The 15,789-nt window shown below is 39.3% G+C and overlaps 1 protein-coding gene across 2 annotated transcripts in view; it reads right to left on the minus strand.

The window, feature by feature from the left end:
• Positions 1-826: 826 nt before the first annotated feature.
• The window catches only part of THOC2 (THO complex subunit 2), a 119,867-nt gene continuing 104,904 nt past the window's right edge, over positions 827-15,789 (minus strand). For both annotated transcript variants that reach the window (XM_006115394.5, XM_014569712.4), the window contains 8 exons: positions 13,845-13,903; positions 12,319-12,354; positions 9,332-9,469; positions 8,906-8,975; positions 8,666-8,823; positions 7,275-7,351; positions 7,126-7,172; positions 827-1,664 (listed from right to left, as the gene is read on the minus strand). In XM_006115394.5, coding sequence (XP_006115456.4) covers positions 7,145-7,172; positions 7,275-7,351; positions 8,666-8,823; positions 8,906-8,975; positions 9,332-9,469; positions 12,319-12,354; positions 13,845-13,903 — 566 coding nt within the window. In that variant the 3' untranslated portion in view covers positions 827-1,664; positions 7,126-7,144. The remainder of the gene's footprint in view (positions 1,665-7,125; positions 7,173-7,274; positions 7,352-8,665; positions 8,824-8,905; positions 8,976-9,331; positions 9,470-12,318; positions 12,355-13,844; positions 13,904-15,789) is intronic.

Here is a 15,789-nt window from a genome sequence, read left to right on the forward strand (position 1 = left end):
TTAAAAACCAATAAGCAACTGAAACTATCTTTTTACTTGAGTTGCAGTGCGTCTCCAGAAATGTCACTTAAAAAAATGTAAACGTTTAAAACACTTTTGCTACAGACTGTTAAATAAATTATGTAATTGAGTGAGCTCTTGAATACCCTTTAGCTCCAGGTTTTTAAAAATATGTAGTATTAAAGAAAGGCCACTAGATTACTGCTATTACTAACAAGATCATCTTATTATTCCTTTACGATAAGAATTAGTTTACTTACTAATTTTCTCAATTAATTTATACATGTAAGGGCTAATAATGGAAATTATTGCATATGTAAAAGTTAGGATTGTTGTGTTAGGTAACATTTATTAGGTGAAAAATAAGGGATAGGGATTATAAAGCTTAAAATATTTATGTCATACATTCTCCTGAGGTAAGAATGGCACATTCAGAGCCATACCTCTAGGGACAAGAAAAGCCCAAATATAAAAAGAGGAAATTTAAGTTAGGATGTTTTCCTAATTCACTATAAAATTAATGAAGTACTATTTTACTTGATAAAGGGAGTTACTGAAAGAACATAATTAAAGTCATTCAAAAGCATAATGCTGATTTGTGTGCCCGATCCAAGATCGACAGACAGGATGGAGCTCTAGTGCAGGGATACATATTAGATGATTCACGTTATTTCCAGATGCATGATCTCATTTATAAGACAGACCAACTGTAAGAGGAGTTAGTCATAGTGGAAGAGAGCTAAGGGAAGCGATAAGCTCACACTGAGTACAACTTAATTTTGTTAGCACTACCTTTGTGAATAAAGCAACAACACACACACAATGATTTACGACCCATTGAGAAAACTATTGTTTATTTAGAAAAAAGGTTACACTGGTAGAATTCAGCAGATAAAAAAAATTCTCTTTTTTAAAAATGTCATTGTGAAACTTTTCAGACTAAAGTTCAGCGATACAAAGCTCTGTAGCTATAGAATTGAACCCTAATTTATTTCATTTTTGAAGAGAATATTTTCCAATTTATCTAAAAACATCATGACAAACAAAGGTGTGGCAAGGGACAATTGAGTGCAGGTTTGGGTTGGGGTTTTTTTTTTTTTTTTTTTTTAAACAGGTCAATGTTGTACACATAATATACAAATAATTCCTAAGCATTGCATGAAAACAGTGCTTCCACTGGGTTTTTAGTGACTGATATTAAAAACAGGCCAAGTAATAAATAAAAACTGAGTTTAAATGAGGTAAATTCAAAAATGGTTCAATAACTGTTTATTTATGGTTTTCAGACATCTAAAAGAATGCATATCAGATTGAAAGAATTATTAAACTCAGGCAGTATTTAGACAACCTAAAGAGGAACTCTGTACACATGAAACCTCATTTGCACTATGGCAACTGTTTGCAGCACATTGTGCTAAAATATGGAATAGGTAACACTTTCAGCCAGGTACTGAAAATAAATGTGCGAGAAACTAAGCAACAAGTTAAAATACAGTAATGTACAACTCAACAATTAAATCTTCAGCATGGGGGAAATAAAGCCAAGAACTGAATAATTTAAGGAGATGCAGATGGGTCCTCTTCATTCACAAATTTCTGTGCAATCTATACTCTTGAAAATACATTTCTGGTCACAGCTGGGTATCTTCCACTTTCTATCTCACCTGCAATAAATATATATGCCAATGCAGTTAGATGTCATTTCTAAAGAATCAAAGGATTCATAACTCGTTAGAATTTATTTTCATTCATAGTCCAGAGGAAGAGGGTGGAGAAGTACTATTTTAATTGACCTCTTTGATTATCTTTTGGTTTTTACAGATAATTATTTCAATTTCCTACTTTGTAATGAGAAATTACACAATCAGGCACCGAGATTATAAATACAAATAATGAAACTCTGCATAACAGATACAAATTCAACAAAAACTAGTACTGGTAAAAGTAAAATTCAACAAAGTGTTATAAAAGTACACTATCCCAAGATGATGAATATGTCTAATCTAAATGAGACACAAAGGAATTAATATAAAGTAATATACACTTTATATTAATTTGGAAGAATGTATTAGAAGAAGGTAGGCAAGCAGTAGAAAGGGAATTAACTGCCACAATTTTGTTCTGTTGTAAAAGCACTTTTATCTATGCAAATGAAGGAGAGTAAGGTAATGTTATATCAGACGTCCCTTAATTTACTGCAAGAAATAACTGGATGACTATTACCTACATATATACAAGAAGGTTATTCACTCTGTTCTTTGAGATGTTGTCCTTGCGGCTGCTCCACTTCAAGTGCTGGTACATTCCCTTTGATCAGACAATGTCAGCAGCAGTTCTTGTTTAGGACATGCATGCACTCTCCCCATCTCTCTCTGCTGTCAGCACCTATCTAGTGCTGCATGACCAAATCTTCCCTTTCAGTTCCTTCTCTACCCCAGCTCATAGATTGAGCTTCTAAAGTAGAGGGGAGGAAGGAGGATCACCTACATGGACACCATCTGGAAGAAATTCAGTTACTGCACACGGTGAATAATGTTCTCTTCTTTGAAGGGGTGGTGGAATCTCCCTCTCTGGAGATATTTAAGAACAGGTTAGATAGACATCTGTCAGGGATGGTGTAGATGGAGCTTGGTCCTGCCTTGAGGGCGGGGGCTGGACTCGATGACCTCTTGAGGTCCCTTCCAGTCCTATTATTCTATGATTCTATAAGTATCCCTGTGCATGGTCCACTTCAGGTGACTGTTGAACAGTGGCCCTTGGTGGACAGAAGGGGCTTCAGTCATGAATGGTTAATAGTACTGTAAGTCCTACCAATGCATCTGATCTTGAGCTGTGATCTAATGCACAGTGTTTTGTAAATGTGTGCGAGGACGGCCAAGGTGGATACTTTAAACAAGTTAATGATCACTATGTTGTTGAGAAACTATACTAAGGTTAATAATGACCTGATAGAGTTGGATATCCCAATTCCATATAGTTTCATTACTTCATTTCATAGTGAAAGACCATGTCCCTCCAAACGTGCAGACAATGCTGACAGTTAATACCTGCATAGCTTCGTTCCTGATCAACGACAAAAAGTGCAAGCACGCATGGCAAACTGCTCAGAATTCCTAAAGATTTGTGTGTAACAGTGTCTCAATGGAAGACCCTCTATTGTGTGATGTTATAGACGCCCCCCTCCAATCTATCAATGCTTTGGTTGTTGAGAATAACTGCAGGTGTAGTCTGTGCAAATGGGATCCTACACACACATTATTGGGTTGTATTCACCAGTATAGCACATCACTGACTGTGAAGAGCACAGTGAAGAGCATTACCAGTCACCTGTTTAGGCTGGGTAGTATGTGGTCTTTAGCCAGCCCTGAAGGCAGTACATGTTTGGTGCCTAGAGAAAGCTTGAGGAACTTCCTCTGCATGGAATGTATGGTTACATGAAAACAGGCATCTTGGAGACTGAGGGCTGAAAAACAGTCTATTCTCTATTCTATTGTTGCTAATGTGACTATCCTGAACCATGGGTCTCTCTTGTCCTCCGGTATGGTATCAATACATTCAGTGACTTCGGAGTAATTTTTGTGGTCGTATTTTGCCATTAGGGCACAATAACTGGCATTCCATTGACTGTCATATCAAGTCAATTTCAGTTCTTGTCTGTGTCAATGACTGAGGGCACTGAATACTACTTACTTTGATGTGGGGTAAGAAAATAAGAAGTCTAGCTCTTCAGAGGGAACATTAGTACTTACCTGGCTCTCTTGTAAGTGATCTATACTGCAGCAGGGGTCTGCTAAGTTTTTGGCCAGTCATTTATGAGAAGTGCAATTTTAGTTGAGGCAGCTGTATGGAGAATGCCCAGTAATCTGTAATAGGACATTGGGACCATCTCTAGAGGAATCTCTAGGATATCAGCAATTTTTATAGAGTTCTCAAAAACATTCAAAATCTTCCACTGCAGTGGGTGGTAGTGGTGTTATGGCCTTGTCCAGGGACAAGGGAAAAAAATGTTAGATGTTGGTGTTGAATCCTGCTCCTCAGTTTCCTCCTGTTCTTCAAATGCTCTTCTCAGGGGCTGTGAAGGTGAAGCGATTGAGGATGGTGAGGGAGATAACCTCTGCTTGTATGGGCTCAGAATCTACTGAATGGTACTGTCTCCTATATGCCAATGAATGGGGAAGGGTGTACAGGTGGACCCAGTGCTGCAGATGATCAAATGGGAGAAGAATGCTGAGATGAGACGGGACCTTGCTTCTCATTATTTTCTTCACTAGAGAATGGAGGGGCCAGTGGTGGAATAAATTGAGATAGTGCCGGGCATGCCAGAGAAATATCAGTGCCAGAAAAAGGTGATTGAGGGGTCAATGAGACAAAAAGGTCAGCCTGATGTAGGAAGATGTGTGGTGCCGATGGTTTCAGTATTGAGATAGATCAGTACCAACAGTGATGATGTAGTCATAGTTGTCGGTGATGGCCTCGGAGCACTCAACGTTGTTGGGATAGGAGTGGTGGCAATTTGCATAGAACATATCAGTGGTGGTGCATCTTGAAATGGCTCTGTCACTGCTTGCACCTCACATCCGAACCTATCCACTTAGGGTCACTGGTTTTCGTGGTACGTGTGGCAATAAGAGTAACCCAGTGCCTCTACGTTCTCAATCATACTGACTGCAGTGCGAGGATGAGGAATGGGCCAACGAGTGATTCTTTTTTAGCAGCTTCTTGAGAGAAGTTGAAACCTTTTTTTTCACTGCCTTTTTGAAAAAGTGAGACTTCCACTGTGAGATGGGTGAAGTTACTGGGGAAAACTGTCCAGAGGAAGTCTGCAGACCTGGATCAGATACTGGGTGCAGAGACTTCTCCATTAACAGAAGATTGAGTCATCAGTTTCTTTACTTTCTGGAGTGTGCTTCATATCCCCCCACCCCAGGCACCAGATACACCAAGAGTGCCCATCCAAAACTGGGATCTCCTCTCAGCAGAAAAGGGAGTTCCTGAAGCTTGGGAAACTGGGCAAGGGTCAAGTTAAAGTGGTTCAACCCCAATGCTGAAATAAGCTAAGGGAGAGAGACTCAAGACCTCACTCATGTGAGATCATTGTATGAAATTTTATGAAATTTCAGAACCATGTTTACTATAGCTGGGCAAATAACTCAAACTCTTCAATAAATGTTTAGTTGAATAAAAATTTGAGTACACTTCAGCTGCATTTTTCCTTATGTTTGCTTTCTGCAAATATAACATAAGAACATAAGAATAGCCATACTGGGTCAGACCAAAGGTCCATCTAGCCCAGTAGCCTGTCTACTGACAGTGGCCAGCACCAGGTGCCCCACAGGAGGTGGACTGAAGACAATGAACAAGCAATTTGTCTCGTGCCATCCATCTACAGCCTCTGACAAACAGAGGCCAGGGACATGGTTTCTATCCCCTGGCTAATAGCCTTTTATTAACCTAACCTCCATTAAATTATCTAGCTTCTCTTTAAACTCTGTTATAGTCCTAGCCTTCAGAGCCTCCTCTGGCAAGGAGTTCCACAAGTTGACTACGTGCTGTGTGAAGAAGAACTTTCTTTTATTAGTTTTAAACCTGCTACCCATTAATTTGATTTGGTGTCCTCTAGTTCTTCTATTACGGGAACTAATAAATAACTTTTCTTTATTCAATCTCTCCACACCACTCATGATTTTATATACCTCTATCATAAGCCCCCTTAGTCTCCTTTTTTCTAAACTGAAGAGTCCCACTCGCTTTAGCCTCTCTTCATATGGGAGAGGCTATATATTTCTCAAATATACAGAAATCAGTTTACATGCAGACCAATAAATTTCCACAGAAAAAAACTGATCAAGTAAGGTGAATGGAAAAGAAAATTATAAACTACTCACAGGCAACTGGTAAACAGAGAGGTTACATTCTTTGAATAAATTATTTACTACAGTTTAGTACAGTGGTCCCCAACCTTTTGGGGCTGCCCAGGGCCATGCAAGTGCTGGGTGCCTGGGGTGCAGGAATGACTCGGGCCGGCCCTGGTCACTAGGCGGGCGCACATAAATGCCCCGGCAGGTGCTATGGCACCCACGGGCACCGCATTGGGGATCACTGGTTTAGTCAGTCGGCTCTAGTATTTACTAGCTGTAATTACACATTTTGCAGAATGTAAAATTGTCCAGTGTCCTCTTCAAGGAGTTGGCACTAACGTGGCTTCTAAGACTAGGTGGATGGATAAATTTATCTTGAAATCTAGAAGTGTAACTGCTTCCATATTTTTTACAAAATGAGATTCCTAAAATACCTGAACACAAAACTGCTTTCTAAAAACTAATTTTTATCTTTCAAATCTGAATTTATCAGCATTTCTTGGTATAAGTAAGTTATTTATCAATATTTTAATGAATCTGAATGTGTGTAAATGTCTAAATAGCCCCGGAAAAGGATTTTAGAAAACTTCATTAACACTTTTCAAATGTTTTTAACACATCTCTCTTGATTCACTTATGCATTCAAGTTGGAATTTAGACATCATGAATATATTGAATTTGAAGTTCATCTTGTTCAGACTTGTCTCACAGGAATTATAAGTAAAGCTTTCACACTTATTATCCTTATACAGAGAGACCAAAGACTACATAGGCACAATGAACTGTTTTAATATGAAGAAAAAGCGGAGTATGCAATCTCAGGCTTCCAGACAAATTTATTCTATGTGCTGCTTTACATTTCAAAAATAACGTCTTAGCAAGAGATTATCAAGTAGCAAGTGGATTATCAAAAGCTATCTTCATTAAAGCATCCCTGTTCCCATCTACCTATGAATCTCCACATCCGTGTGTGCCACAGTCCCTCTCAGCCACTTCTCTCTTGCCCCCCAGCCTACGCCTATTGTCAGGGCTTCCAAGAGACCTCTCACAGCAGCCTGGGACTGTCCTCCTTATTTTCTGTGCTGGGGAAAATTTCCCCATCAACAAAAGTGGAGCTCTTTGATCCTCTTTTATGCCTCTGTGGCCCTTTAATCTACCTTAGAGGGGTCTCTGTGGAGATGAGAATTATACCCATAAAGTACAATTGTACTCATAAAGTACAATCTTCAATACCTTGGTAAAGGAAAAACATGAAAATAATTCTTACCTTGATTGGACAGTCTTCATTATCTGTGTTTGTCTGAAGATTTATGAGTAAATTAAGTATTAAAGAAAAATGCTTTTTAAAGAACACTGAGTTCTTACTTCACTGTTTATTTTATTTAAAATCACAGTGATCAAAAGTTTAAAGGATATTGTTTCTTTTCTTCTTTCCCTCCAGTACTGTCCCGTTTTTCCTTTTTTTCTGTTTTTTCTTTATCATGTCTAGACTCCTGTGCAAAATTTGTACATGGAAAATAAAATAAAATAAAGTTTGAGTGAAAACCAAAGGCCCTCGCCACTTTCATTCTGAATACTATAATACTTGTGTAATTATACAGGTTGAACCTCTCTAAACTGAGACTCTGCCCCTGCACCATCTGTGGTCCAGCAGACAGAGTCGGTGGAGGGCCAGCGGCTGGAAGCCCTGCTGCAGGCGTCCATCTGGTTGGCAAGGCAGCTGAAATTCCAGCAGGCTCTGGTGGAGCAATGGTGTACCACGAAGAGGCCAGGAGCGCTGGTGGTGTGATCGCGGGCTTGTGCAGCAGGGCCAATGAGACCAGGAGCCCCGGTTGAGGCAGCAGCGAGGCCGCAGTTTGCTGTGGCAGGGCTGGGGCTGGCAGGGCAGGTGGCGGAGGAGGGGGAAAAGCCGACTGGGAGGCCAGTGGCAGAGGGGCCAGAAATGACCTCCTCTGGTCCAGCAAAATCCTGCATTCAGGACCAGTCAGGTCCTGAAGATGCCAGAACATGGGAGGTCCAACCTGTAATTCCCTCTTCCAATTATCAATTTAACCATATGTTAAATGATTGTGAACATTTTTCCCAAAAATGTCAAGTAAACTCCATATCCTTAGCTAAAGACAGATCTACAGTGTTCACTATAATTTTTAAAAGTTATAGCAGTTAAGAACAAATGTCTTCAAAAGAAGGATAGTCCAATATTAAAGGAGTGGTCTGTCGTCTTCTTAGATATGGCTGGACTGAGATTTGCAGTTAAATAGATTACATCTCTTTCATACTTTAATGACTAAATATAGTTTAACACATTCACTTTCCAAAGGTCAAACGAGTTTTCTCATATAGATTTATTGGTCAAATATATGCTAACTATAGCAAAAATCACTATTTATGTAAGGCCAGATTTCAGAATTTTTTTCTGAAAGTAATTTTTGGACTGAAAGGGAACCTTAATTCCTAAAACCAACAAAGTGTAGAAAACGCTAATTTTAAATATTTTCCCCTTCCCGCCATCTAAGCCATAAACTCACATTATAACATTCAAAAGTAAGTATTATCTGGCACAAAAGCTTTCCTCCATTTTTGCTGCTAACATAAGTTATCCATTCAATGTTGACAGAGTGTGTTGAGTAAAGTTGCAGCTACCTGGCCAAAAATTCCAGCTGTATTTTCCTTCTGTCATTTGCAGTGCCTGTCTATAATCTAGGCTACACACCAGAGCATTCAAAAACTGAAAAATAACTCCAAAATATTACCTGGCAGAAAACGTTTCAATGAAAAGGTATAGACAAATGAAAAAATGTGTTTACCTTTTTGCTACCAGAAGAACTTTTCTCCATCTTTTCAGTTTTGATTGAATCACCTTTTTCTTTGCCTGAAGATTTTGATTTGTTCTTCTCCTTTTCCTTCTCATTTGAACGAGGAGAATCCGATGGACTTTCACTTTTACTGTGTTTTGAGGAACCAGCTGAAAAAAAACACACCCCATAATACAATTCATTATAATGACTAGACACTTCCAGCACAGAAAAATTAAATAAAACACATACTTGTTCCATTTTCCTCTTTACGCCTTTTGGTTGAATCCTGTGGCACCTCCCGATCACTATTTGAATGATCCTAAAGCCAAAAACAATTGTGCACTGTTAGCAGATTTAACAGATGCGGATTTTTAAAACAGCATGCTAATTAGGATACTGTACAAATACCATATCTTTCCAGTATTTCAAGGCAGATGCATGATTAAAGCTTGTTTAAAGATTCTGGACATAACTCTCTTGACATGGAAGATTTAAATGAGGTTTAGAATCTATTAATGCCAAATATTGACTTTTTAAGAATTAATAGGGCAAATGCAGCAGGTCACTTCCGTCTATAAAGGCAATCACATCAATTACAATTACTGTGGCTTAGAGTTAAAGAAAGAGTCAAGCATGCACCAACTTTCTAAGCTATTTCATATAAATATCACAAACCCTTTTTCGATCTTTTCTATCCTTTTCATCTTTCTTCTCTCTTTCTCTGGACCTTTCCCTGGACTTGTCCAAATCTTTCTTTTCCACTTCTCTCTCCTTACTCTTGGACAGTGCAGGAGTAGTGTGGTTAATGTAGTGCTGTTAAATTAAGGCAATATTACTAATGATTAATGTGATTTCCTAAATGTGGAAATGAAAAAAATCCTATTACTGGACCAGAGGTAGATCTCTAAAAGAATAAAAACTAAACCTTATTACTTTCTAGACAAGTAAAAAATTCAAGTCACTTTTAAAGTCCATCTGCAGAGGAGAAAGTACCATAATGTTTAAAAGCACTTTTTAAAAAGTGTCTTACACAAAGCTGAAAATTAAAGATTAATTTTAATAAAGAATCAGTATTACCTTGAACAGAAGATACACTTTAAGGTAAATGTTAGCTTAAATGAACATTAAGTTGTTTACTCATAACGCTTAATATAACCAAAGCATACTAGGTAGCAATATTGTTGATTCTGTCAATGCAGATTCTTGGACTTGCTACAGTACAATTAGCATGTGGAAATTCTGACTTTTAGTACCATAGAGGTAATATAGAAGTAACTTCACTTGCTTAATTATGGATCACTGTCAAAATTGGCTTGAGACAGACATCTTTTTGATGTTAGCATCCTAAAAGATTTCCAGCAGATAGCTGAATCAGAAGAATTTACAAAATGATAAAAGGATGACTTAATCAGATCTGTTTCTTAAACATGTTATAATTTTTTGTTAAACAGTAATTTTGAACCACTAAGTATTTAAATCATAAAATTTTTAGAAGATACTCAGAACACTGAATGGGTTCTCCAGCTGCAATACTGTAAACAATCCAATAAGTATGAGCATGAAGGAAATTCAACTAGGCCACAAATCCTCAAATTGCAGGCTAGAGGAGAGAAGAATTCTTCTAGTTTATTTTGCAAATTTTCTAGCACATAATTCCATTCTATTCATATTAATTAATTCTATTAAGCAAATTCAATATTCTTTGTTCAGAGTATTGGTTACAGACATAATTGTTTTTAATATTTTAATCAGTTTTTGGAGAGGACCGGGGAAAGAAAAAACAAGCACCATTATGGAAAGAGTAAAAAAAAAACACCCCAACAAATTTAATTTCATTGCTTGATTTCCAGATATGAGTAAGTATAATTTTTAAACATGTTTCACTCCCTGGTTGTTGATATCCATGAAGTGAAGAATGCTAAGCTCCCTTTCCCCAATGCACACTTCCTGCTCCAACAAAATGCCATAGCAGGCAATCTGTTGGGAGTTATCATGACTACCACGGGTCAGCACGAGAATATGGAGTGTGCTCAATTCCAGATCTTCTATTCCAGACTCTTCCTACTTGCCCCATTCCCTCATATTAGCTGTCAGTTAAGATTTTCTTGTAACTATTCATTCTACTCAACAATATATTAAAAAGAATACTGCAAGCCTTGATTAATTGCTGGTTATTTAAGATGAGGCTTTCAAAAGCACCAAAGGGATTTAGGCACCCAATTCTCATTAACTGTCAATGACAGCTAACAGTTTCAGTCTTTGAAATTAGCAACTTTACTTTTAGGGACATGTATCAGCAAAGAAAAGGATTCGACTTCCTTACTCTATAGACAGAGTCCATACTCTAGTGTTATTTTATGAGGGTTGTGATTTTACCAGCAGAATGCATAATGGTTCATTCAGTTATAGAAAGGAAGAACAACTGGAAAGAAGAAGAGAGGTGGAAAGTAGAGCTCAGAAGGAAAGCACTTCATGAACAGTAATGCCAGTACAGTTCCTAGCTCAGTGAGATCCTGGTTCATAACTGGGGCTCCTAAATGCTAGCTGTGAAAATGTGGGTAACTGAAACTGTTGAAAATTTCATCAACTACACGGTTGCACACACTTGCAGCGCAGGGCGGCAGCCAGTTTCCCAGGAGCCAGTGAGCACCAGCAGCCAACTTAAAAGCCACACACTGGCTCCTAACCCCACTCCCAGGGAACCAGCTGCCATCCTGCATTGCTGCCTCTGATATAGAGGCAGCAGCCAGCTCCCTGGGCATGTCACTGTTCATAGTAACCGATAAGCCCAGGCTAACGGTTATTCTGTTGCATCCCTAAGTGCTACAACAATATAAAATAAATAAACATATAAACATGTTATAGCCCAATATATAAGGATTTCAGCAGCCAACACTAAAAATGAGCTGTTTATTTTGCATTAATCTGCAAATTGCTTGTATTGTTTACTTAACATGTTTAATTCAACTGTTTGTCTTAATCATATATATGAATGCACTGGTACATAAAAACTGTTTCATTCTACTTCTGAAATCAGTTAAAGAAAAAAACTGTCTTGGCTAATATCTCTCAGCTTCCCTCCTCCATCCTCTTTTTCACATATGGGACTGTTAACATATGGGAGAGAAAGGGAGAGAAATGCCTTGGATTTCTGAAATCAAAAAGGCAATGCTTTCAGAAGTTAACAACCCCAATTATTTAACATGACATATGTTTCACAGCAGTGACAACAGTGTAAACAGTAAAATTATGAGAATCTGGGACACTAAGGAGCTGATGTTCCTGCCTCCTTTTCTAAATGCACCCATGTATACTGTACAGTTCACACTGTAAACACTTAGAAAAGCCACGTAGATTAACAAGACATAAATGAGTGGGGCTGAAGGCACGAATACTACCACACTTTGTTTTCTTCTTCATGCAAAGTAAAGTTGCAAAAATAGTTAGAAATTATGAAAAAATATGTCTGGGGGATCAAAGAGAGGTGGAAAATTAAATGACCAGTTTATGAGGTATTGCAACATAAGAAACCAATGCCTACACACTGTGCCAACTGTAGTTTATTCTATAGATCAAATTCTAAAGGCATAAGCCTTTATTGTAAAACAAATGTACACAATAAAATACAAATTTAATCTTGGTGACAACTAAAAGATTCAAACCTTTGCTGAGGAGTCCTTGAGTTCGCTGAGGCTCTCCTGTAGAAAATGAATGGAGATGACACGTAAACTGGAATAACTTTCAGAAACCAGAGGAACTTTGGGAGGCAGGCCGTAACCTTCAAACAAAAAACAGCTACTCCTTCCAGAATCAGTCTGATGTTAATATTTTATATTGAAAAAAACTAAAGATAGAAAACAAAATTTACATCTCTTTTCTAAACTAAACTATACCAACAATATAATTCTATTAATTACAAAAAATTATTCATATTCAATTTATCAAATATGAAAAAATCACCCCTTTACCCACAAAGATTCTGCAATATTTAAAGAAAAAGATCTTTAAAATGAGTAAGTCCCATATTAAATAATATTTAAATATATATTAAAGCATCTTCTCCACTTATAGTTAAATGTGGTAGAAGTCCCATAGAAAAACTAGGTTTCATTTTGCAAAAAACAGAGGAAAAATATACTTGATGTTTATAATTAAGTCTTTATCACTATCACCTGGTTCCTCAACACTGATATGTACTTTTTTACTCTTATTTCTGCAAAATTAATTATTATTTAAGTAACTCATATAAAAATATATCTTTGAATAAAATAATACATTGGATTTTTAAGTTGGTAAGATGGTGAAGTTTTAAACACCCCACATAATCCATCACAGTGCTCTTGATGAAGTATTAGTAACTTACAGTTTTAAAGGTTCAACGTACTGCAAATTCAAAGATTCCATGAACTTAGATGGCTTAGAAATAAAATTAAATATGGAGCAAGGAATGGCTACCCTGAGTCTTCAAGTAGGCTACACCCACGGTATTGTGCTGCGCTTGAATGCTTGGGGTTTCTCTTTGCTGGGTGGTAGGCTTGGTTGCCACATCTGGTTTTACGAAACGGAGGGCTCAACATGGTGGGAACCCATTGGAATATAAACAAACCTCGAAGGGAAGGTGCAACAGAAGCTGCATGCTCACTGAATATACACAACTACAGGAGAACTGATCACCAAGGAGACTTTAAAATGGAACTCCTTTCAAGACTCCTCCTTGGAAGGCACACATCGGTATGATGCTCATCAAGAAGCCTGATGAATTCAGAGGTATCCGTATATCCCGTAACATCCAGAAAATCTTCAGTGCTATATATTCTTCAATATTAGTGCAGAAAAATATGCTCCATTCTGCTGCAAAGACTCATTTGCTTGTAGCTACCATGGCATTCCAAAAAAAAGGACTGCTTAAAACAATGAGGCACTTCTGTGTAAAAATTTTCTTGCATTTTTCAAACACTATTTACAAAATTTGTGCTAGGTCCTTGAAGCTTTATTTTTTTCTAATTAAAAATACTTAATAGAAAAAAAAAGAGTCCACCAATAAAGAAAATGAATGCATTTTCTAATGCAAGATAAAACCTCCAGTGGTTCCAGTATATACTTGGCACAAAACTTGAAGGAAGTCGGACACTGGCATTCCAAACTTGTGAGCCTAACATGGGCGCTGCCTTCCTCAGGCTATACTAACCTTTACTGTTGAGGAATGTGATGGAGAAGAATGGGTATCAACTTTTCGACGTTTTTGTTCTAAAAAAAATAATAAAAAAGAAGCAGTAAGCACTAAAATGTTAGCAAGAGGGGATCAGATCTGATTATCTCTCTCTCTCTAGATATAAAAAAATCCTTTTCCCGTGGGATGACACAGTGATGTCATTACGTCACTCTGTGTCACAGGAACAAGCCCCACCCACTCCCAGCCTAGGTGCTGGCCTTTCCCCAGCAGGGAGAGCCCTTCCACAGCTTGGGAGGGATGGGAGTCTAGGGCTGGTGCAACCCCGGCCCTTCCCTGCCCAGTGGGCAGTGGGAGAGACAGGCCTGCCTACCCCCAAAGACAAGGGGGATTGGAGATCACTGCGAACAGGGGGCACAGCCACCTAGTGACTTTGCAAAGTACCAAAGGTGTTTAAAAGTTAAAATTAAATGCTACTGTTGGATGATAATCAATATGTTTAATTAACTGGAGAAAATAACATGCCTGACCCAGTGGATTCCACAATTTCTCATCTGCCCAATTCCCAGTTTTACAGCAAAACTGTACTTTACACTTTGAACGTTCATTTAAAAGAATCTGTGTTTAACCCTGAATTTTATAATGAAAACCTTAAAAATGCAATACAAGTGGAAACTGATGCCGACTCATTTTCTACATCTGCAAATAACCTGGAAATGATTGTTCTGATATGTGATGTATCTCATTCATCTAAACAGGCTCGTAGGACCAAAACCCAAAGATGACAACTTAACTGGTGAGCCACCAGCCACTTTATTTACCTGCACTTCTGCACGTATGGTGACTTTCAGCTGGGAACTGTGAGAAGCAGCACAGACCAGGACACTGCTTCCCGCAGCTCCCACTGGCAGGAGCAAATTGTGCTGCAAACCAACAGAAGCTGCAAGTGGCTGTTCTTGTGATTGCCCAGATAAATAAAGCATCCAAAGGCCCAACAGGTGTGAACTATGTCAAGCCCACAAGCCACTTATTGCTCACCTCTGTAATTCATGCTTAATACAAAAATGTTTGCCGAATTCAGATTGTTTTTGCTATGGAATATGATTGATGATGATGGTAACAATTTAGAATCTTCTCAAGGATTAGTTACAAGACATATTCTTATGAACCATACATAAAATTCTTGAAGGCAAGGGACTCTCTAATGCTCTGCTCTCAATGAAATTGGTGTGAGTTTTGCAACAGACTACACTGGGAGCAGAAAACAACTCGCACACAGTTTGGTTACTAATGGCAAAAGTGTCAAAACTTTAACTGCCTGACACCAAGTACAGGCGCGGGGAACCGCCGCTGCTGCCGCTTCACTCTGGGTGCCTGTGGTCTGCTGGGGACGGTCCCCAGCAGACCACAGGCACCCAGAGTGAAGCGGCAGCAGCGGCGGTTCCCCACGCCTCTGAGGCTTTGCTCTGGCAAAGCCTCAGAGGCGCGGGACCCCCCGCGGCTGCGGCTTCAGTCCGGGAGCCTGTGGTCTGCTGGGGACCGTCCCCAGCAGACCACAGGCACCGGGACTGAAGCCGCAGCCGCGGCGGGGTCCCTCGCCTCTGAGGCTTTGCCAGAGCAAAGCCTCAGAGGCGCGGCACCCCGCTGCCGCTGCGGCTCTGCTCCCCGTGTCCCTGGTCTGCTGGGGGGCAGGGGCGCAACTAGTGTGCTCCCCCCCCCCCCAGCAGACCAGGCTTTTGTTTTGGACTCTGGGGCAGAGCAGCTGGGGCGCTGCCGATTGGTCCTGCAGCGCCCGCTCTGGGCACTACTGGACCAACCCGGCAGCACCCCAGCTGCTCTGCCCCAGGTCCTGATTCAGCCGCTGCTGGTCAGTTTCAGCAGCGGCTGAATCAGGACGCCTGGGGCAGAGCAGATGGGGTGCTGCTGGGTTGGTCCAGTAGCACCGAGGAGCGGCGCTACTGGA

This window comes from Pelodiscus sinensis, chromosome 13, assembly GCF_052426305.1.
Source record: "Pelodiscus sinensis isolate ZL-2025 chromosome 13, ASM5242630v1, whole genome shotgun sequence".
NCBI lineage: Eukaryota > Metazoa > Chordata > Testudines > Trionychidae > Pelodiscus > Pelodiscus sinensis.